Source organism: Neodiprion lecontei, chromosome 2 (assembly GCF_021901455.1).
Source record: "Neodiprion lecontei isolate iyNeoLeco1 chromosome 2, iyNeoLeco1.1, whole genome shotgun sequence".
In the NCBI taxonomy this organism is placed as follows: domain Eukaryota; kingdom Metazoa; phylum Arthropoda; class Insecta; order Hymenoptera; family Diprionidae; genus Neodiprion; species Neodiprion lecontei.
This window is the reverse complement of record NC_060261.1, coordinates 13,223,477-13,244,050: the sequence shown is the minus strand read 5'-3', so window position 1 is coordinate 13,244,050 and position 20,574 is coordinate 13,223,477. Positions and strand designations below refer to the sequence as shown.

General features: G+C 37.2%; 2 protein-coding genes across 11 annotated transcripts in view; one reads left to right on the top strand and one right to left on the bottom strand.

Moving 5' to 3' along the window:
• LOC107227901 (kinesin-like protein KIF13A) overlaps positions 1 to 17,130 on the bottom strand; it is a 32,493-nt gene extending 15,363 nt beyond the window's left edge. For 5 of the 10 annotated variants that reach the window (XM_046731515.1, XM_046731516.1, XM_046731518.1 and 2 more), the window contains exons 1-13: positions 16,846 to 17,130; positions 12,404 to 12,494; positions 6,578 to 6,741; positions 6,178 to 6,446; positions 5,491 to 5,738; positions 5,299 to 5,413; positions 4,243 to 4,455; positions 3,861 to 4,124; positions 3,114 to 3,363; positions 2,764 to 2,906; positions 2,146 to 2,493; positions 1,494 to 1,670; positions 889 to 1,414 (exon numbers count right to left, since the gene is read on the bottom strand). In XM_046731515.1, coding sequence (XP_046587471.1) covers positions 889 to 1,414; positions 1,494 to 1,670; positions 2,146 to 2,493; positions 2,764 to 2,906; positions 3,114 to 3,363; positions 3,861 to 4,124; positions 4,243 to 4,455; positions 5,299 to 5,413; positions 5,491 to 5,738; positions 6,178 to 6,446; positions 6,578 to 6,741; positions 12,404 to 12,494; positions 16,846 to 16,903 — 2,866 coding nt within the window. In that variant the 5' untranslated portion in view covers positions 16,904 to 17,130. Of the gene's footprint in view, positions 1 to 888; positions 1,415 to 1,493; positions 1,671 to 2,145; positions 2,494 to 2,763; positions 2,907 to 3,113; positions 3,364 to 3,860; positions 4,125 to 4,242; positions 4,456 to 5,298; positions 5,414 to 5,490; positions 5,739 to 6,177; positions 6,447 to 6,577; positions 6,742 to 12,403; positions 12,495 to 16,845 lie in introns of those variants that run through there. The other 5 variants (XM_046731517.1, XM_046731523.1, XM_046731524.1 and 2 more) reach the window with 2 other exon arrangements.
• Positions 17,131 to 18,269: 1,139 nt separating this feature from the next.
• Positions 18,270 to 20,195, top strand: LOC107227912 (DNA repair protein XRCC1). Its single transcript, XM_015669194.2, has 2 exons — positions 18,270 to 19,902; positions 19,984 to 20,195. The coding sequence occupies exons 1-2, from the start codon at positions 18,656 to 18,658 to the stop codon at positions 20,114 to 20,116; spliced, it is 1,380 nt and encodes a 459-aa protein (XP_015524680.2). The 5' UTR covers positions 18,270 to 18,655; the 3' UTR covers positions 20,117 to 20,195.
• The last annotated feature ends 379 nt before the right edge of the window (positions 20,196 to 20,574 follow it).

Below are 20,574 nucleotides of genomic sequence, written 5' to 3'. Positions count from 1 at the left end.
GTACTATTCATTTTATAAATTCAACTGGATTAACTTGTGTTCGACTTTTGGAATCTTGATTTCGCAATGGCAGGCTTCACAGTGCTCAAGTCAGGTAATTTTTGGGGAAATAGCGAAAAGTTTTGTGAAAACAGGGAGGGAGGGGGGTTAATTAGGGTTCAAATTTTTTCTCACAGTACTGACTAAATAAAGCAAAATTAGATACACACTAGGATGTCCGTTATTTTGATCGTTTTGCAATTTTTTCGATTGCACCCCAAAAATATATTCATATCATAGAAAATATCTCCTGTACATATAAAAATTGACGGATAATATTAAGACGTGTTGGGGGGAGGGGGATTTAAATTTTGAATGTAAAAAACATTGTAATTTTCAAAGTTCTATAATTATTTTTTTTCGTCAACTAAAATCGACTGAAAAAATCAATTTAATGTTTGACAAAAATGTTTATATTTCCAACTAAATGTAGGAACAAAATGAATGCACGTATTCCGTAGATAACGAAACTCAAATTAAAGCATAAAAATTATGGTTTCATGACATACAAGAGAGTTTTGAAATTCAATGCATTGTTCTATTTTTTTGTTCCTATGTTAAGTTGCAAGTATAAACATTGTTCTCAAGCATCAACTTTATTTTTTTCAGTCCCTTTTGGTTTATGAAGAAAAAGTAACCAACCGACAAAAATAGGAGGGTTTAGGGGGAAATTGACTGCTTTAAGGTAAATTTATGGGAAACCTTCAGTTTTAGAGTTCTTATAGGGGAAGAAAATAAAATAGGGTACTTTTAGGGAAATAGGGGGACCCACTATGTAGCCTGCAATGGTAATGTTCCGGAATTTCAAAACAGTCGAATAACGGTTGAGAAATTCAAAAAAACCGTTACCCGAACAGTGTTCCAGAAACTCGTCAGTGATGGGAATTGTGAAGTCTTTGGTGTGTTCAAATTTGAAGGCGAGGGAGTCTCTCTGCCCGGGAACTAAATGAGTAGCCGGTAATTCGGGGTTGACGACGGGCGGGACGACGATGGGCTCAGGATGTCCCCAAAAAATGTACTGACAGAATACAAAATGGCTGAGGGAGAGCGGCAGGCCACTAGCTTGTTTGATAGTTATTCTGCACGTAATGTGACTCGATTCTGAATAGTCCTCCTGCTCGGAAGACGCTGAGTCACCAGACGAAGCGTCCGAAGCTGCCTCGCAGATTCGATCTTGAGGAAATTGTCCGGACGTTCGACTGATCTCGACCTGAAGTCGACCAGCGACTTCGCCCTGCTGGCTGATGATTGGTGTGTGATAATCGAGTCTCACGTCGTGAAAGAGAACCTCCAGGAATATATTTGCTACTCCTATGAGGTTGTGATTCTCCTGGGACTCATAAAACGGGTCCTGAGTTTTACCCGGCAGTTCATCCTGTGTGGAGAAAGTTGTTACTTTTCCGAATCTCGCACGTTTTCGAATTTTCAAATTACGGCTGGGTTCAGGCTCTTACCTTGATGATCGGCAGTCGCTGATTATTATATGAGTCTTTTCTATCTTCGTACATGTCACGCATATCCACAAGCTTGTTCTCCAACTTCTCCATAGACCAAACTTGACTCCCCATATTCATTCGCTTCACCAGTATCGCCGGCTCGCTGACGAACGCCCCCCGCTGAAAGAACACACTCTACATGGTGGTAAGAGTGTTGAAAATCAAAATATAACCAATTAATAGAACTCAAGGAACTAAGGCAAATCTAGCGCAATGTGCATTTAATAAAATTAAGAATGCATCTGGTGTACAGTTCTTCAGGTGCGTCAGAACGAAGAAATTGACAAACAAAGGCAACTGGGCCTCAAGTTCTGATAAGCTTTATCAGAAAATAATTCTGTTGGTAGTGGAAAAAAAGTTAAATACCTTGTCCTGTCATCAATATAGCTCAGTAATTGATAATCTGAGGCGGATTACATCTCAAACACATTTTCTTATTGCCGAATTTGTATGCTTTGACCAATTTCATTGAATAATAGCTTGACGTTATTTTTTATTGGACTGTAACCCTAATGCATCCTTAAATAAACCAAATTATATTTAAAGGGTCTGAAAAATCACTGAAACAGTGAAAATAACCAATCCTACAACCAAAATTAAAACCTCATACCCTTCTGTTGGGGCTCAAATTGTTCGGGGGTATCTGCAAGGTGACGCTGAACTTTGTTTGTTTATCCATTTCTTCAGCCAAGAAGTTCGCCTCTTGTACCAACGAGTTTGCTCTCAGGATGTCAGCTTTCAACTGGCCAAGACTGCGCTTGAACATTTCATCACGTTCCTGAGCCCACTTTTCGACCCGCATCTGCGTAGTTGGAGTGCAAGCTGGCAACTTGCCGCCTTGACTTCCACGTAGCGGATCATAGGGAACATAAGGCGAATATGGTGTTGATGGTGACAGAATGTTACGAAGCTGTTGGAATTGCCGCTCGTATTCTTGCCGCTGCTTCTCCAGAGCGACCTGTGCAAGCCGAAAGTAAAAAATTGAATCAACAGAGAATCAACAGAAGATTGCACTCCTCCAACATTTTATCTAAATCTAGTCCATATTTTATTATAAAACGGCGAATTTTTTTTCCACCTTCTTTTTATAAGCTGAATGGGAATTTTGATGACAATAAATCACAGAATTTACAGGTGAGATTAATCTGAAATAATTCATGGATTAAACAATTTTTTCATAGTTCCAATAACACATGATTAATTTTCTGTTTCACGATAAATTATTTACCTGCTTATCTTCTTCGTGCTGTTTTTCAAGTCTGGCAATCGCGGTTTGGATTGGATCGTTAGACAATTCGTTCAGCATAAGTTCTTCTCGGGCAAAATTATAGTCTATGGTCTGCGCTGGTGTTTGAGGCTCACTGCTAACAGCTGAAAAAAACAGTTGCAATTTATGATTTTACAAAATTATAGCAGTTCTTGGATATTTATAGTCAAAAAATAAAAATTCAATGAAAATTATCAGCGCTATGGAAATAACTATGCACAGTGTAATAGTAATACACGGTAGCAATAACAACAGCAACAATGTGACAGTAAATAAAAAAATAACAACAATGAGAATAATAATTTAGGAACCTGTAGCGCTTCTGGGACAGTTTACTCTGAAGAAATGATGATTTCCCCAGACGATTCTATCGCCATGATGCAACGGAGTTCTATCGGTAACCTGACTGCCATTTATGAAACATCTAGCCCCGGTCAACGGGGTCATGTAAAGGCCTGACTCTTCGATAGTTATGACACAGTGTTCAGGCTGAATTCCCAATCCGTGAAGTTGAATGTCTTGAGGTATTGCTGCTGATCTACCGCCGACTAATGTTCGTTCCTAGACACAATAAAGTGAAATATTTTGATTAGTCAGTTTCCTTAACACCGGTATTCTAAAGTACATGATTGATCGGAATATTAGACTTGTAAGACTTTATGAAATTTTTTGTGAGCATTCCAGAATTACGTAATTTTAGTGAAAATGAATAATGTTTCAACTAGTGAAATTGTATGATTATGTTGCTTTTTTTCTAGTTTTGCCATGATTTTCAAGATGATTGTGAGCAACGTAAAATACGAATAATAATCAGAAATTTTGTTCATTTGCTCGGAAGTTACACTATTATAGAAAATTCATGCCAAATTTGAAGAACTTCTAAAAAGGGCTATGACTCGAGACAAACACTTTTACTTATTGTAGCTCTGCATAATGAAAACGAAATAGCACAGATTCCAAATTTTATTCAACTATACTCTGGAATACGAGTAATTTGATGAAAATCTGCAGGCTTTTTTTAAAAAAGATTCAAATTTTAATGTGTGAAATTGACGCACCTTGAGGTAGTATACCAGCAACTCGTTCAAGCTGGGATCGGCGTTGAGGTTTACTAAATAATATTTGCTTTTCTCAACTTGAATCCCCGATGCCTGTACGCTGATTCCCATTTTTTCGAGAGCCTGCTGCCTTTCGTGCTGTAGTTTCTCAGTCTTAACCAACTTCTCTTCCCACGTCTGGGACATCGCCTTCATCAGACGCTCAGACTCGGACAATTTTTCAGTTATATCGGTACGCTGCTGACCGACGACGGATCCGTGACCCTGAGTAAAAATTTTCTTCCATTTTTTACCCTTCTTTTTTTGTCATCTAGCATAATTAATCTTAAAAAATCGAGTTAAAGAAAAGAAGAAATCGACTTGAAATGAATAAAATTCACACCGTAGCGTGCAGCAGCATTTCCTTCAATGCTTCAACCTCCTGTCTAAGTTCCCTGATTATTCTGGCATTTGGATCCTCATTGACAACAGCATGGTTCACTATTTTCTTAGCCCTATCCGCGTATCTCAGCGTTGACAATGTCTCCTCGTAGTTGTCAGCTGCAGGTGAGATTGTTGCAACCATCACAGTCTTACTATTTCCTCCGAGATTGTCCTGCTCATAGTTTTGTCGTTATTCAAGTTATTCAATCAAACATATAAGTATGTATGTACGTGTTTTTTTGCAAATTTCTGATTTGAGCGATATTGCAGATAAGTCGAAAAGAATATTTCACAGTTATTGAGATAAAAATTTGATGCAAATTCAAAGAAAATATAAATAATCATGTTCTACGAATTATTTCAAATGAATAAAGCAATTGATTTTTTGGAAATATTGACAGTTTCCACATTGATATAACAAACGTCATTAACTGAGCGGAAAAATCAAATAAACGAAAAGTGGGTAATTCAATATTAAATTCAAATAAAGAACGTTTAGATATCGGTAACTTCAAGATAGTTACTAAATTTCATTTGATGTCCACTCTCAATGGATCAAAGCTCATTTTGTTCGTCAATTGATCATCTACAGATTACGTGTAATGAATTTTAAATAACTATAATATGTATTTTAATAAAGGCTAAGTTTGTGAATTATAATCGATAACAATTTCATATACGTTTTTGCAAGAAAATAAGGAGCGATAATAAAATTCATCTTAAATGGTTTTCAGAATATGTATTGACTAACAAAATCATCTTTAATTCATTAAATTAAGATGAACGGAGCATTTTTGGTGGAAAAAAAATTATATAATAATATCATCCTTCTAAAACAATTGACAATAGATGTCTATTTTAGTCAACCTTAATGAGTTCCAAAATTGTTTCTGATTAAAAGGTCGTCTTGAATAAATTCGAATTGACTGACTATAGTCACACCTTCTGAACTTCCGATTTGCCTTTTTAAATGCAATTCCGAAATTTAAGTAAAATTGCTGATCCTTCAACTTGCCTTAAGTAACCATGTAAGTACCGAGTCTCTGTAAGGTACAAACTTGTCCTTATTCTTGCTGCTTGAGCTCTGATCAGCTAGTTTTGATATTACTAGGCCTAGTGTGGTTAGTGACCTGGAACGGATTTGAAAATTGTATTATTTGACGAATGTGTTATTTTGCTGCAGCAGTGATAACTTCGGGATACCAACTTGTTAATATTGCTTCCTTCCTTAAGCCTATCGCCTACGGCACCAGTTTTGACGGCTCTTTCACTGCCCGCCAGATCTACGAGCGACATGCGAGAAACTTTTTCCCCACTTACTCCGCTCTTGTTGTCGGTCAGAGTCTGAGTTAGTATTACAGAGAACACTGCGTGCGAGCGAGAACTTTCGGAATTCATATTCGTCGCTGCTACTGTTCGAGATTTATTTCCTTCCGCCATTAGATTGTCTATGTCCTGAAATCACAAATCAAACACAATTTAGAGAATAATGGAAAAGTTAGTTGAAAGTTCGAATGTTGTATCCGACTTTGGAAAGGATGGTGGACAAGTCAATTCAAATTTCAAATATCGTATTCCATTGTTTCAGAAATAACAAGCCAAATAAATTTTCGAATATAAAATTAGATTATTTCGGGAATAACGGACAGGTGAATTTAAATTTCGAATATTGTATTCGATAGTTTGCGAAATGACACACAAGTCATTACGAATTTGAGAAATCTGAGGTCTGTTTGATGAATTTAACGGAAAAGTCAGTTCAAATTTCGCACTGCATATAACATTCTATTCTTTAAGAAATAATGAAGGGCAATTACTTCAATTTTTTTTACTAAGAATATAAATTTTGTCACAATGATAAATTTGTAACTTTGTAAATAAAAAAATGTGAAACCTGAAAGGCTGTAACGGCAAGTTGACTCAGCCCGTCGACGTACGGTCCTAAAACGTTGTGTTCTCTGACTTTGAGCGACTGTTTATTTTGTTTGGGGTCCAACAAGTCGTGCACTTTTTCGTTGTATATTTCCATGTAAGAAACTTCAACTTTGTAACTCAGTTCGGAACTTTGCTGTTTCGCAATCATGTCGAAAAGATTGTCGCACAGCCTGGGAATAATACCCTTGTTGTCCCCGCTACCCATCATTGTATAAGATTTCCCTGAACCTGTAGAAAAAAGTTGAAATTGATTCTCAACAGTGTTTTAATCCATAAAAGTAGAACGTACAAATCATACTGTATTATTTTCCGCAAAAACAATTAACAAATGAATTATATCGATCATATTCTCAAGTTACCAGTTTGTCCATATGCAAAAATGCACGCGTTGTAGCCCTGAAACGCGTTGTCAAGGATGTCCCGACCCAACGCATTAAAAACGACTTCTTGACTAGCAAAAAGATCAGAGCCTGGTTCCAGCGAGAAGAAACAGTGATCAAAAGCAAAAGTTTTCGGTTTGTTCCTGAAAAAAGGCATGAATGAAGAAAAAAGTCCGCCAATATAATATTATTTACAGCATATTATTTACAGCATATAATTTTCGTATGACCGAATTACGGAATCGAAATTTTCGAATTCCTTCGACAAACTAATTAAGTGATAGTTCAATCCATTTTTAATTAGCTCACAATGGATTTCAATTTTGAGTTTTGAACACATTTGAATTTTAAATAATTACCGACCCTCTACTATCGTAACCGTTCATAAAAATCGTTGAGCAATCTCGAGTGAACTAACTCAAGCTTTGAATATTAAATTACATAAGGTAAACTTATAATTGCTAGTAATTCGCAGCGCAGCAGGAAGGAGCGAATGAGTCTCGACGAAACGACTGAGAACCTTAACTGTATGATGAAATTCCTCGAGAGGCAAAGAGAGTAAATTTTGGGCAAACCCTCCAATTCCCCCCTCTTGTGCCCAGACACAACGCCGCGAAAACGTTGCTCTAGTTTCTAATTAAGGATCAACCCTTGGTGAAACGGCACCTGCAGCCTTAGCCGCCATTGCCGAGAACGATCGTCCGCCTGATTCAACTAAATCAGGCCTAAAATGTTTCTTCCCTTCGGATTAAGGCGCTTTCAATGAATAAATTGACGGAAATCGTTATATCAACCCGGGTATGAGGCTGTGAAAAATGTCGACACTAAATTCTTCGTTATAAACATAAAAATTCATTAAACGAATTTATTAAATGACTCGCTCGAGCCGTTGTTCCGGAATTAATGATTGTTTTGCAATTTAAACAGTCACCATATTCTAAACGGAAGTAGAAGGCAAATATTGTTACAAGTGATGGAACAAAATCTTTAAAGCTACGCACGTTGATGCACTCGAAGTGTAAGAAGCTGATGGGATATTTATAGAAAGATAAATTTTACTGCAGCAGGCCTACCCCCTTAGATTAGAGAGTACATAACGATTAGGGAGTATAAAGATAAAGCATTACTAATTATACTGTGTACCGTATTTAAAGCGAATAAAAGAGAGCCTCACTATATCTAAATATTACACAAACAGCAATACACGAGGAAGGGGTGAAACGTGGATAATGAATCGTGGGTCAGAATTACGGGGTGAAAGAAGGCAACGTTTTCGGGTGAACAAGTGGCGGCCTTGGCCCACAAAGTAGCATTTATTGGTAGGAGCTTAACTCGAGTCAGCAGGGTTAAAGAAAACAAACCCTAACCGCGGCGTTACGCAATCCGACGTGAGGGCGTTGAAGAACTTTATTATATACTTCCTTTCAGAAGAGAAATTTTTTTTTTTAAGAAATAACTCAACGACCAACCGTTAAAAAAATACACAACATACCTATTTATCACATCAGCAAAGCAAAATTTATTGCTGATTAAATTTAAATGTCAGAGACGTTTTGAACTACTCCTTTTTCCCGCCATTCTCGTTACGTCACTGTTCAGCATGTAACCTGACCTCACCTTGCGCCAATATTTTACGAGGTTGAAATGAGTAACGTTATCCTTAGACAACATTGGGGAAAATCACTATTTTCTTGATTTAACAAGGATTTTGAAGGGACTAAGATTTCGAAATACGAGTGTGTTTTGTTTTACATATTACGGTTTACTGAACTTCAGACAATGCCAAAATAGCGAAATAACGGTTTTTCCTCAGCATGAATCGTTACGATAACGTTACTAACTTCAATATGATAGTATTCTACCCTACAAAACCACAATTTTTCCATTAATATCACGATGGAATATTGAATAATGCGTTTCAGCTCTTGTTATTTTATATGCACATTGAATCATTTTTATTCATAAGTCAAACACGTACAAACTTTGTCGCGTGATCTACGTCGACTCCAATAAATATATTCCAAAACAAAATCACAAAAATAACTACACTATCATTGTCGTATTTACAGGAATTTGAACGATAAGATAATACAATATTCGCAAACGTTTTGAATACAATGAACGCTACCGCAAATTGTGCGAGGTAAAATTTTGCGGTAAAGGAATGTACATATATCATATAATGTATATGTATGTATGTATGTAGGTGGGTAAAACGTGCAGAACACAATTTGTATGTATGAAGTATAATACACTTAATCCACGTCGTTGAAAATATTATATCATGATTCGTATGCGTGTATATCCGCATGATTACATTATACTTGCGAAAGAAAAGGTAAGACCACGAAAGCGTGCAAAGTGCTGCGCGGCAGTTTGAACGGAAAAAAGGCTCCACGTAATATTACCCCCAAGAATTTGTATAGTAAAAAAAAATTCAGGCCTCAGCAGAAAAGTCGAAAAAAACTTCAACTTTACCCTACGGACCTGGTGGTCCCTCGCGTATTTTATTACGGTCTCATGCAAGAGGCAAATATTGGAGCGATATAATCATACGTCACGTGTGGTTTGTCTTTTAAAGATGTTGTATTACATTTCATTTTCATTATTACCTTTGTTATTTTTGATATTATAATTATTATCTCTAACAGTCGTTGCGATGGGGAAGGGAATGGGCAAACAGAGAGGGACTAAAAGTGAAAAGAGTGCAAGAGAAAATGTCGCGTGCTATCCAGCACGAATTCGTGATTAAATGGACTTTGCGTTTGTATCCGATACACGGTGTATCATACCTTATATACCTGAAAATCCCTGAAAGGTTTCGGAGTTCATGCGAATTATTATACCTGACGACTTTTCTATAATTTGTACTTTACATGTATACCAGTATACACTAAGGGTGTTCGGTATTTCGGTATTTAGAAAATTTTAGAATAGTGTCTATGAACAATATAACACCGAAATGTCGACAACGTTCATATTCCTGATCATAATATTAATGCAGTTTTGCTCACGTGAATTTGCTTGATAGGATGAAGCCAAGATATTTGATCAGCAGTGACATGTCTTGATATTTCGATGACCATTGGATATCAGAAATTCATTTTATTCCGGTAATCTAGATTTTTTTGTGGTTGAAACTACGGTTTATACCGAAATAAAAACAGTATTTCGGTTTTTACAGAAACAACTGTATTTTAATATACCGAATGTACAGATTAACAAGCGGCTTTAGGCTGGCCATGAGCCAGCCCTCGAACTTTCCGTTCTCACACTGCAGGTTTCAAGAGCACACAAAAAATAATGATAATATCCAATTCAAACTACGAACTACAAATTCGGATTCGTAATTAACGATTGAAAAGCCCTCAAGTATCAGATTACATGAAAATATGACGATTTTTTATTTTGCAGTACTATAATGAATCCGCCATTACTAATTTTTGAAGTCTGACCTTGGATTCGTTATCGGTGACCCAAACAATCTCCGACTACTAATTTCTACGAAAATCGGAATATGTTTAGATTATTTTTCCATCATATTGGATTCGCCATTTTGGATTCCGCAAATCTGACCTCAGATTCATGATCAATCACCCAACAAACCTTCGAGTATCAATTTTCATAAAAGTCCAAATGTTTTTAGTTTTTTTCAGCATATCATGAATAAGCCAAATCTAAATTTTGCAAATTTGACTCTAGATCCGTGATCAGCGACACAAACAACCTAACGCTACCAATTTTCCTTCAAATCCATTCATCCGTTTTCAAGATATCATTTTTATTTCATTCTTTCGAATTCTGTTACTTAAATAATTCAAAAAATACGGAACTAATTAAAGCCAAATGTAATCAGATCTAAGTTTGGAAAAGTCGCTTTTATTGAGATCAAAATCATTGAAATCCGGTATCTCGTTCTCGCGATATCGCCGAAAAAAAAAACGGATCACACAAACACACGAGCGCTCGCGCGCGTCTATCCGAAAATGTTCGGAGGTGATTCTCTAGATCGCTAAATGTCGAGATCTAGTGAAAACTTGACTTTTCATTTTCGGGATGATTACAATAACTTCCTTTTTACTTTGAAAACAGGGAAACGGTAAGATAAAAAATTCTTTCTGAAAACCAGCAGCAAATTTTCGATACCGAACAGCCCTATATATTTAAATGTATTCAGTAGCTTATTGGATTCGGACAATCCTATAATCTGAAATTCCAGACAACGTAGAATACAAAAAAAAAGAATATAAAGATAAAAATTTTATTTTCATAGAAAAAAGAAACCGTAATAAATATATATGAAGATGCTACAGGTGCGTTAAAGTCACCTAATAATAATAATAACAATACTAAATTACGTAATAATAATAATAATAGTAGCAGATTTATGGCATTTGAATGGCGAATATAATGGAATTTGAGATCGCGTTATATGCAGAAAAAAGTATAATAAATTGCATGGTAAGACAGAGAGTCAGCTCAAGGCAAATAGAAGAAAAGAAGTGAAAAAAATTACTACTATAGTTGAACTCTCGCGCGGTGCATGATGACTCACAAAGAGTTAGTTCATACATCGAGCTCGCTGCTGAAATGCTGTGAGACTTGTTTGTTTGCTTATTCGTTGTTCACTGAGTGTCGAAAATTATGTGGATCGACGAGAGAAACTAAGAAACGATGTATGTAAGCAAGCTGATGAAGACGAGTTAAGGTTTCTTAAAAATTGGAATTTCTAAAAATAGACCAATAACAGAATGATTTGAAATCATTTGTAGAAAGAAGAAAGGGTGAGTTTTCTGGAGAAAAAAAAAGGAATGCGATAGTTATTTTTAAACGAGATAATAGTCGACCCGCCTATAAACCCAAACCACGGAACAAATGGCTGAATTTCAGATTGTGCGATTTTTAGTTTCGCAACTGTTGTTGGTTTGTGCCAATTTTCCTTCAGAACAAGAACAATTTGGTGCCAAATAACTTGCGGCTATAAAATATTCATGCCACAGCCCTTACAATTAGAAAAAATCATGTTTCATATATACATAAGTATAGTGGGCAAATCTGCAACAGATCCAGTGGTCGACGGACCTGATCGTAATTCAAGATTCCAGCCTTACCGACACCGTTATAGTGAGATCATCGATCGTATAGATCGAGTCGGTCATTACGTTGCAATTACTAGGATAGCGGAAAAAACTCTGTAAGTACACAGTGACAAATGACGATCAATCAATCAATCAATTCAGCATTCATGGTTCCGATCAAACGTATTATATGTTTTTATATAACGCATAAATGAATTGCAGGTACACATGTTGATTCGCTGATGATGTACAATACGCGATTCGGGTGGCTATATTGAATTTGAACTACGCGACCACCTGATCGCTACCTTCGTGATCTGTGATCGAGGTCGGAGTGTAAGTTCGTTCGGCGGCCATTGTGCAAACGGCGAGGCTTAACCCTCCGCGTCATTCGTGACGTAACGGATCGATATTCTACTACACCGAGAATTCTAGCTTCTCGAAGGCTGTTCTTACACATATAGGTGTCTATTATATACTGACATATTATTTCCCATTATTAAGTACCTGATTTATTTCACCTACAACAAACAGTGTTCTCATAACATCAAATATTCAAATTCCGTCGTTCGAAACTACCTTCAAGTTGCTGATATTCTCAGAGGTTTGCATTTGAATTTTTCAACGCTCACCTGTGAAGACAACCTCACACTGATGATTTTACTTAATATGTCAAGTCGATGACGTGTGACACGAAATGCCCGCACAACATAGAGGCATGACTCACCGGTCGATTTTGTCCTGCAGTGAAGTTGGATGTTGGAGGATCGTCTGGTCCTTCGTCATCTCGACGACGCACTGAGTTCCCAGTTCGATTTCTGTGTGAAAATTATAGAAACAAAATCAATCATTTAATATTGTTGCATGGACGATTATACACGAACAGGCATTCTTAACCAATTAAATTTTAACAAGTAGTCAAAATACAGAATTCAACAAACTTCGCTTCGCCACGTCATTTTGCATCATGCATAATTATAAGTTCGACGACTATTCCTTACAGCTTCAAATTCGAACATGTGAAAATATATTTGTTTTTTTTTCTGTCCAGAAAAGTACACAACACAAAACGATTGTTAATGCCTGGTATGGAAATATTTTGTTACGTTGTTATTAGTATTGTTGTTGCTGTCTGACGCAAGTCGGTTTCTCCCTCCTTTTATAGTAACTAGGGGTATAATATACTTCAGTACATATATAGATACGAGCTTCACACTTTCTTTCACATGCTGAGCGTACCTCCAAGCAAGCATGAGATCACCCGGAATAAGAAAAATGTATCAGATGCCCACAATAATACCAGTATCAAAGTTGTAAGATAATCGTTCGCGGGTTACACGGATACATCGTCATTAGCAATTTTTCCATAATACAAGGAAATACAGTTCATACATTAGGTAAACGAAACTGGTTTCAAATTAGGAAAAGGACTTTTTTTAAAACAGAATAAATAAACCTCTTTTGAACAACTTAACTATACTCGTTGACTGCACTCAATATTCACTATGCTAAAATTATAATAAACTAATATAAAAAATAATGATTAGTTCAGTCAGCAAGTCAGATATTATGTATCCTATACCTTCAAAGTATAAATGATTCGATGTATGATATATCAATCGCATTTACCGTATCAGAGCAAGACGAAACAATTTCTTGAACATTAACATTTAACTTTCTACGTGTGAGGGAAAATGAAAGGAAACAAAAAAAACATGCATAAATACCAATCGTGACTCATATTGTTCTTTTATTGATCCAACTATAATAAACATAATTCAAACTAACGAAACGTATCGATTTAGTGCAGCATTTTCACGACGTCTCAACAAGAACACAATAGAAAGGCATATACCTACGTATTCATTGACTGAACTCTACTCATCGCTAAAAGGATGCAACAGCATAGTTCTACATTTACCGACCGAGTCATGTCATTCTCACTTTCCGCTAATTGTAAATTTAAGAGAACTAAGTAGGTGCTGACTAATCGAAATTGGTTTGAATTTTGATAAACATTGATTCCGTTTTTTTTCTCCAATGATTCTAACAAATTTTCGCTTCATTCAAATGCCGAATGATTGAGTCACCTAATTAGTTATCGTCTTCGCTGCTTTATCGCATTTCGTTAATTCGACAAATTTTTTTGCTTCGTTCAACAATTCGTCCCATGGATATTGATTGTGAAGTTCGAATCTTACAGACGCTGAGACTGAATTCTCGTTTCAATGTTATGCCTTTGATAATTGAGATCGATAAGCGTTTTATGGAAATCCAAGATTTGTCATCACTGCGCTGCAGAGTGAGGATAATGCACGTGAACTAACCGACTAATGGATTCTGATCGAATGATTCAGTTGTCTCGTTTTATTCACTTATCAATGGACTCAAGCCCGAGATCACGATAACAAAACGTATCAGTATTTCCGATGTTATTTCGAGTTCGAAAAAACATGCGATATTGTATAATAACGTGAAACTAGTACATTCAGAGAAAAATTTATATTCCGTTTCACGACTGACAAGAATATATATATACTGCGAAAGCTTGAATCATGATAGAAAGTTCTTGCACCAGGCATTCTTAAAATGTTTATACAAGTAAATCCCGTTACGGATTTGACGGGACTACTTTTGGGCCAATAGGCTGTGTTGATTTTTACCAGGACCCACGCACGTATTCCGTAAATCAACCGCCGTGATGATAAAGAACCTTATTTCGGTGCAAAGCCTGCGCTTCAGGTCTTATATCAAAATAACCTTTATCTATCGCTGGTAATATTATCAGTCACTGAACAACTACTTCAGGTTCTCAAAGTCATGAATGATCAAGGAAATAAACGCCAAAATTATAGTTGTAATTTCTCAGATACCAGGTGCTACCCAAGATAACAAAATATCACTCGATAAAACTGAAGATTATGCAGTCGATTATGTGATCTAATTTTCACGAATTTGACAAAAACCAACGTCAAATTTGGTCAATTAAGAAAATTTTTATTGTGACTCTGTATACAATGTGATTAAAAAGAATCGATTTTCTGCCCACCTTTTTTGAATTCTTAAACTGAGAAGATCAACCATTTTTCCCTTGCATATAAATTCAGACTGTATACTATAACTGTAATAAAAAGTAATCTTGCTGCACTTGAATCTGACGTTATCTGTTTTGAAACACCTTGTGATATATACAAATCGCGTTACAGGGTCAGAGTACAGAGCTTATATACTGTGTTGTTACGTAGATATGTGGGTATCCGTGTGTGTGTATGTATATATGGGGATACAAAAGCGGCTATACAGGCAGGGCAGGTAGTTTCGATTCATCAGGTTAGCGCAATTTATTTATTTTTACGTAAACAGTTTACCGCGCCGACATTGAATCACTCATTGTAAAGGCTGGAACAACGTGTCGTCGGTTGCTTGGTCGGTGGCCTTCGGAAGGCAGGTGAAGTGATAATCAGATGTCGCGGTGTATTTATTATACACCATCTATGCCGGACGGACGAGCCACGGGGCCTCAGACAGTCCGCGAATCGTTAAATTCGCATTTTTGACTATTTCATGTTTATTTTACACGCTGACAAGGAGTGTATAATGCTCTCGATAAAGCCTCTAGATGATTGATTCTGCTGAAACTTCTAGGGTCATTTCCTTGGTCTAAAATACGAAGCCTGTGATTTGAACTTTCGTCTAATAGGCCCTTCTTCACGTTAGTCACAATCGATTATATCAGCAGTTTACTTGTTATATGTTGTTGTCTTAAATATTAATTTTCATTGCGCTTTCATGAACCTTCAAAGCGATAGTATTCCACCACAAATCAAGTGCGAACTAATATATTATGTCAGAGTCGTAGTGAAGTAACTGTGAATTTTTAAAAACCTGATCCAAATTTTAAAAGAAGATTAGTACATCTTTTAGGCCAGAAAAACATCCTTAGAAGTTTCAGCAGAATCCATGACCTGGAGGTGTGATACTCTTCTCGTAAATTGAAGTTTGTGACATTGACCAAACGAAACACAACCGAAATTAGAATATTTAACATTAAGATTAGTTTGTAAGAGTTAAGGAATTGAAAACGATTCATTTCGGTTTATTCAGAACCAAATTTATGGTTTACCTAACATAACTGAGAATTCAAAAGTTTGATACAATTGCGATTTTCAATTATTTTCGCTTATTTGTTCACGTTGCACATGGCTCCGTTGTGCTGAACTCTTTCTATCATAAATTCGAATTGAAATGCTCGCAGACGTCTATTCTAAAGGCGGTTTTTTATCATTATTTTTGTAGTATGACCGTTGTCATTGTGCTCGAGGGCTGGAAGAGCACTCTGAAGTTGTCCGGACTGTTGAAGCATTTCGAACTGTTCAAAACACGAATCATTACGCTATTGTTTCGAGCAGTCCGATCGGCATGAAACAGACAAATCGACTAGAATTGCCTACTACCGAGAGCTATGTTCGTTGAAGATTACCAAAAAAAAAGGACAAAGCCAGGCGGGTGACAGAAAGTAGGCCTGACGTCCGTAGACTCATGGATGAATATAATAACTCATCGAAACGTTACGACGCGATTCGCGTGCGTAAAAAATACGCTTTCAACCAGCACCACGCGTCAGATCGGTGTTTTTTCTCTTCTGCCTGAAGTACAGAGGCCGATATAAAGATACAGGGGAAAGCGGTAGCGATTAGTGAATGTGGTTGTGGCTGTTTGCAGTTATTTGTAATCACAAGTGAACGAAGTTTGAAGCGCCGATATAGATAATGTTAGGTTCAAGTTGTGTGTGCGCAAAATAAATATTGTAGGTTGAAATTACGAGGCCTGGATTTCTCGCTCCACACAACAGATCGAACGGAAATGTTCAGTTCAGAACTCAGCTATGCTATGTGGAAAACAATAATTGTCAATCTCCTGGCGATGCCAGTTTCGTCGGTTTAGGATGCGAAATCAATGATATACTTCTCGGAAAGTATCTACGGCGCTGGCGGAGAACCGTCGCCGCCGCCGCCGCCGCGCGCTGCCCGATTGTACAGCGAACCAGTATTTGATTCAGCAGGTTAATGTGGATTTTAATGGATCTTTAACGTCGCGGATTACCGACGCTGCAATTGCAAAATCTGTGGACGAACGTCGCTGCAAATTCTGTTGTATCTTTTTACCAACCTCGGCGATTGAACGGGCGAACCCGAACGGCGACCTTTATTTTATCCGTAGAAGACATGTTTCAGCAGCACCGTTTTTTTTTTTTTTATTTTATAGGGCACGGAACACCGGGACGAACGGATTTGATTCTATTTACACTTGTTAAATGTTCACCGCACTCTCGACGATCCACTACATCATTATCAACCCATTTCGCGACTCTCTCTGCATCTTTACCATTCTTTCACTTAGACACCTCACCGTCCCTACGTCGACGACACATCTCGCCATATTGCTTCGCTTGCCACCCCCGGAGTTTCGGTTTTCGTCGGCCGCGGCTCTGCCTGTTCGACCCCCCACCCGCGAGGCTCGTGACCAATATACGTCGAGCAATACGAAATGAACGTTCTGTCAGTTCTGTTACAGGTTCTGTGGGATTGTAGATCAGATTGGATCATTCATGCTCCGAGAGTATATAAAAATGCTTCCTTTACCGACTGAGTCTTTTTCTTACACTATGATGGGTACATCTAAATATTTTAAGATTACATCCGTAGCCAGCGGTAGCTAACAATTATTTTGGCTATTCTACAGGCATCTTGCCGTAAAACAGTCAGACTTCTATTTTTTCGTAATATTTACACTAGGAGAAGTGAACTCTGGACGTGTAAAATTGAATAGCAATTCACTCCCTCATCCCCTTTGGTTTACTTTTTAATTAAGGAACTTTCCGGGATTCTTATCGAAGATTGTAATGCGTCGCGGAATTATTTTCAACTGATATTTTCGAGTTTTCCGATGAAGTTCTCGCAGATTTTAAAAGCGCTAAACAAGTTCCATAAATTCTGACTATTTCTCATTATACTTTGATGACTTTTACGCGATTCGAACATCAACAGAGTTTTGATAAACATTTTGTAAAAAGGCTCCAGATAATGGCATACGAAGTTTCACGAAGATTTCGGGACAATAGGTAATTTCTCAGGAGTTCAGTACCTTTTCTAACTTTTTCTAACTTTTTCTAACTTTCTTGAATTTTTGCAACAAAACTTTTGAAATGTTCTCAGCATCTGTCGGTGTAATTGTCAATTGATTCTCTAGGAATTTTGTATCGACATTCACTTTTAACTTCAATATCTTGATCGGAGCTCTAAAACATCTGGAAAGTGTTAGAATCATTTAAAAGTGCTGAAAACAAAATTTGAATCATTCGTCTCGTAAATTTCTTGGAAATTTTCACATATAGGTGTTCAATAATAGTGGCAAATGTTTTTTCACCAATTTTACTACAGAAAACATATACTACTCAACCTCTAATTGTAAAAGTGTATCGTGCTAATTTAATAGTATTCAGTATTTCAGAAATAATATGAAACAAAATAGTGTATATTACAACTCTATTGTTATGCATAATTCGCGCTAGAAAAAGCAAGTTAAATAGGCGGCAAGCAAAATTACTCACAGCATAAGAATGGAATGATCAATCAGATTAGGAGCAATTCCTTACCATGCTGCCTTACCCACTGTAAGTAACATAAGGTGCGTTTGATAATCCACTCCAGACCGCCGAAAAACTTATTAGCAGGAAACGAAAATATTTCGAGGTTAGGAACACAACTGACAGAAAGTATGATGAAAAGCAGATGAAGTTTGAAAACAGTAAAGTACAAGTATAGAAAAGAATTTGTTCGGTGTGATGAAGCAGTTTGAATTTTGTTGGTTTCAACGGGACGAATTAAAAATTAACAGTCAGTGAGTTAAACCAGACTGACTGACAATATTTGACAAATTTTATTAATCGAATATTTGGGTACTTAAGAAAAACCAAAAAATGATTGTGAAACTGGGCAAGCTGGTAAGCTGCAGTTCGGAACACCCGTCATTCCCGGCAAGGAATTTGTGCGAACATCGCTCGGGCAGCATCGGGTCTCTGACCTGGCTCTGCGAGGAGCCAGGAATCAAGGAGTCAGAAGCAATATTTGAGCTGGCAGAGCCGTCGCAGATAACAGGAGTCGACATAGGAAACTCACGGTGCTGCTCGGTGAAGATCGCCGGAGCAAGTAGCAATGCTCCAGAGGAGTGGGTGATAATTGTGAGCCATACCTTTATGTCTTTCAATGATGCAGACCACGGTCTGTTCAAGGACCAGGTACAGCTGTTTACAAAAAAGGAAATCAGTGCGGAGGTTCTCAATAGGGTTTTCAATAGGGTGAAGGTGACTTGCTCGCAGCCAGCAAACCCCAGAGTTCTCTTCGGTCTCTCGTTCCTGATTCTGCGCACAGACGATAAGTTGGACTCAGGAAACCTAGACACTTTTGGCAGGTTCAAAGTCAAGGAGGACAAAGGCGACAACAGTTTAGACAAATTCAAGGAAAAATACATTCAGCTGATGAAGCCTAAGCCTAATAGTTTCAAGGTGGAACTCGCCAAACAGATCGAGAGCAATCGCGTTGTCGCTGTCAATGAGAAAAGAGATGAAACTCCAAGCCGTAAAAGACTCTCTCTTAAATTAATAACTCCGGCGAATGCCGCAATTGATGAAAATAAATCAACTGAGACGGACAAAAAACATGAGATCAAAAAACGGAGACTGTCGGACAAAGATGAAAAACCGATGGAAAGTTCTTCTAAACAACACTCCATTGGCATTTTGCAAGAGACACGAACAACGATGTCAGAAAGCATAAATCGAGGCAGACTGAGGTGTTCATTGTGCTTGGGCAATGAGGAGAATGTCTTATGCAAGACTTGTAATTTACTAGTACCTGATAAAGACCAGGCAAATGGAGCTTCAAGGCAAAAACCAGCCAAACCTAAAAAGCCAGTTAAGAATTTTAGTGCCCTGTTCGAAAATGTGACCTTTTCTCTCAGTGGATATCAAAATCCGAAACGGGACGAAATAAGGCGAAAAGCACTCGCCATGGGAGCCAAGTACCTTGTTAATCCTAATGGGCGAAATCACAATTGTACGCACTTGGTTTGTGCTTTTAAGAATACACCAAAGTATAATCAGCTGAAGGGAAGTGTTAAAATCATTGATCAGCAGTGGGTGGAGGATTGCTACGATAAGAAAACGAGGTAGGTCAATAATTGGATGCTCCATAATGCAACTTAAACATTCTTCAGGGAATAAATAAAAGATATTGCTACTTTTCTCAGATTTCCGTGGAGGCGATACGCTCTTGACAAGGAAGAAAAAGACCTGCCAGAAAGCGAGGAAGAAGTGGACGCTGACACAGGATCTACAGACCCACTTAGCATATACGACCAGGATACAGACTCTGATTATTAAAAACTGAAGCTGACATAATGAAGAAAACATGTTTCATATGTTGTATCTACAAATATATATTGGTATATTTCTTTTGAAAGCAACATTCTTTTTTCACTCCCAATTCAAAAACTTGTTTGTAGAAAAAATTGAATCCTATTGTGTAAAGTTTTTCAAGTAGGAGCGTGAAAAAATGTTACTTCTTTAATACAAACAAAACATTGTAATGTACTTATAAGTGATGAACAATTACTCAATCCCAGTTACTCAAGTATTTCACCAGTTGAAAGACAGATAGTGACATTTTTTAATCAGAAAATTATTTTTACACTGTAAAATGATTCACCACGCCGTTGATTAAAGATATATTCTTCAGTCTAGGTCAAGACATTTGGAATTAAAAATTTCAGCAAAATTTTTCAAGCAATTGATGAAGTCTTCAGTACCTAATATGTTTTAAGACTTCTCAAATTTTAATC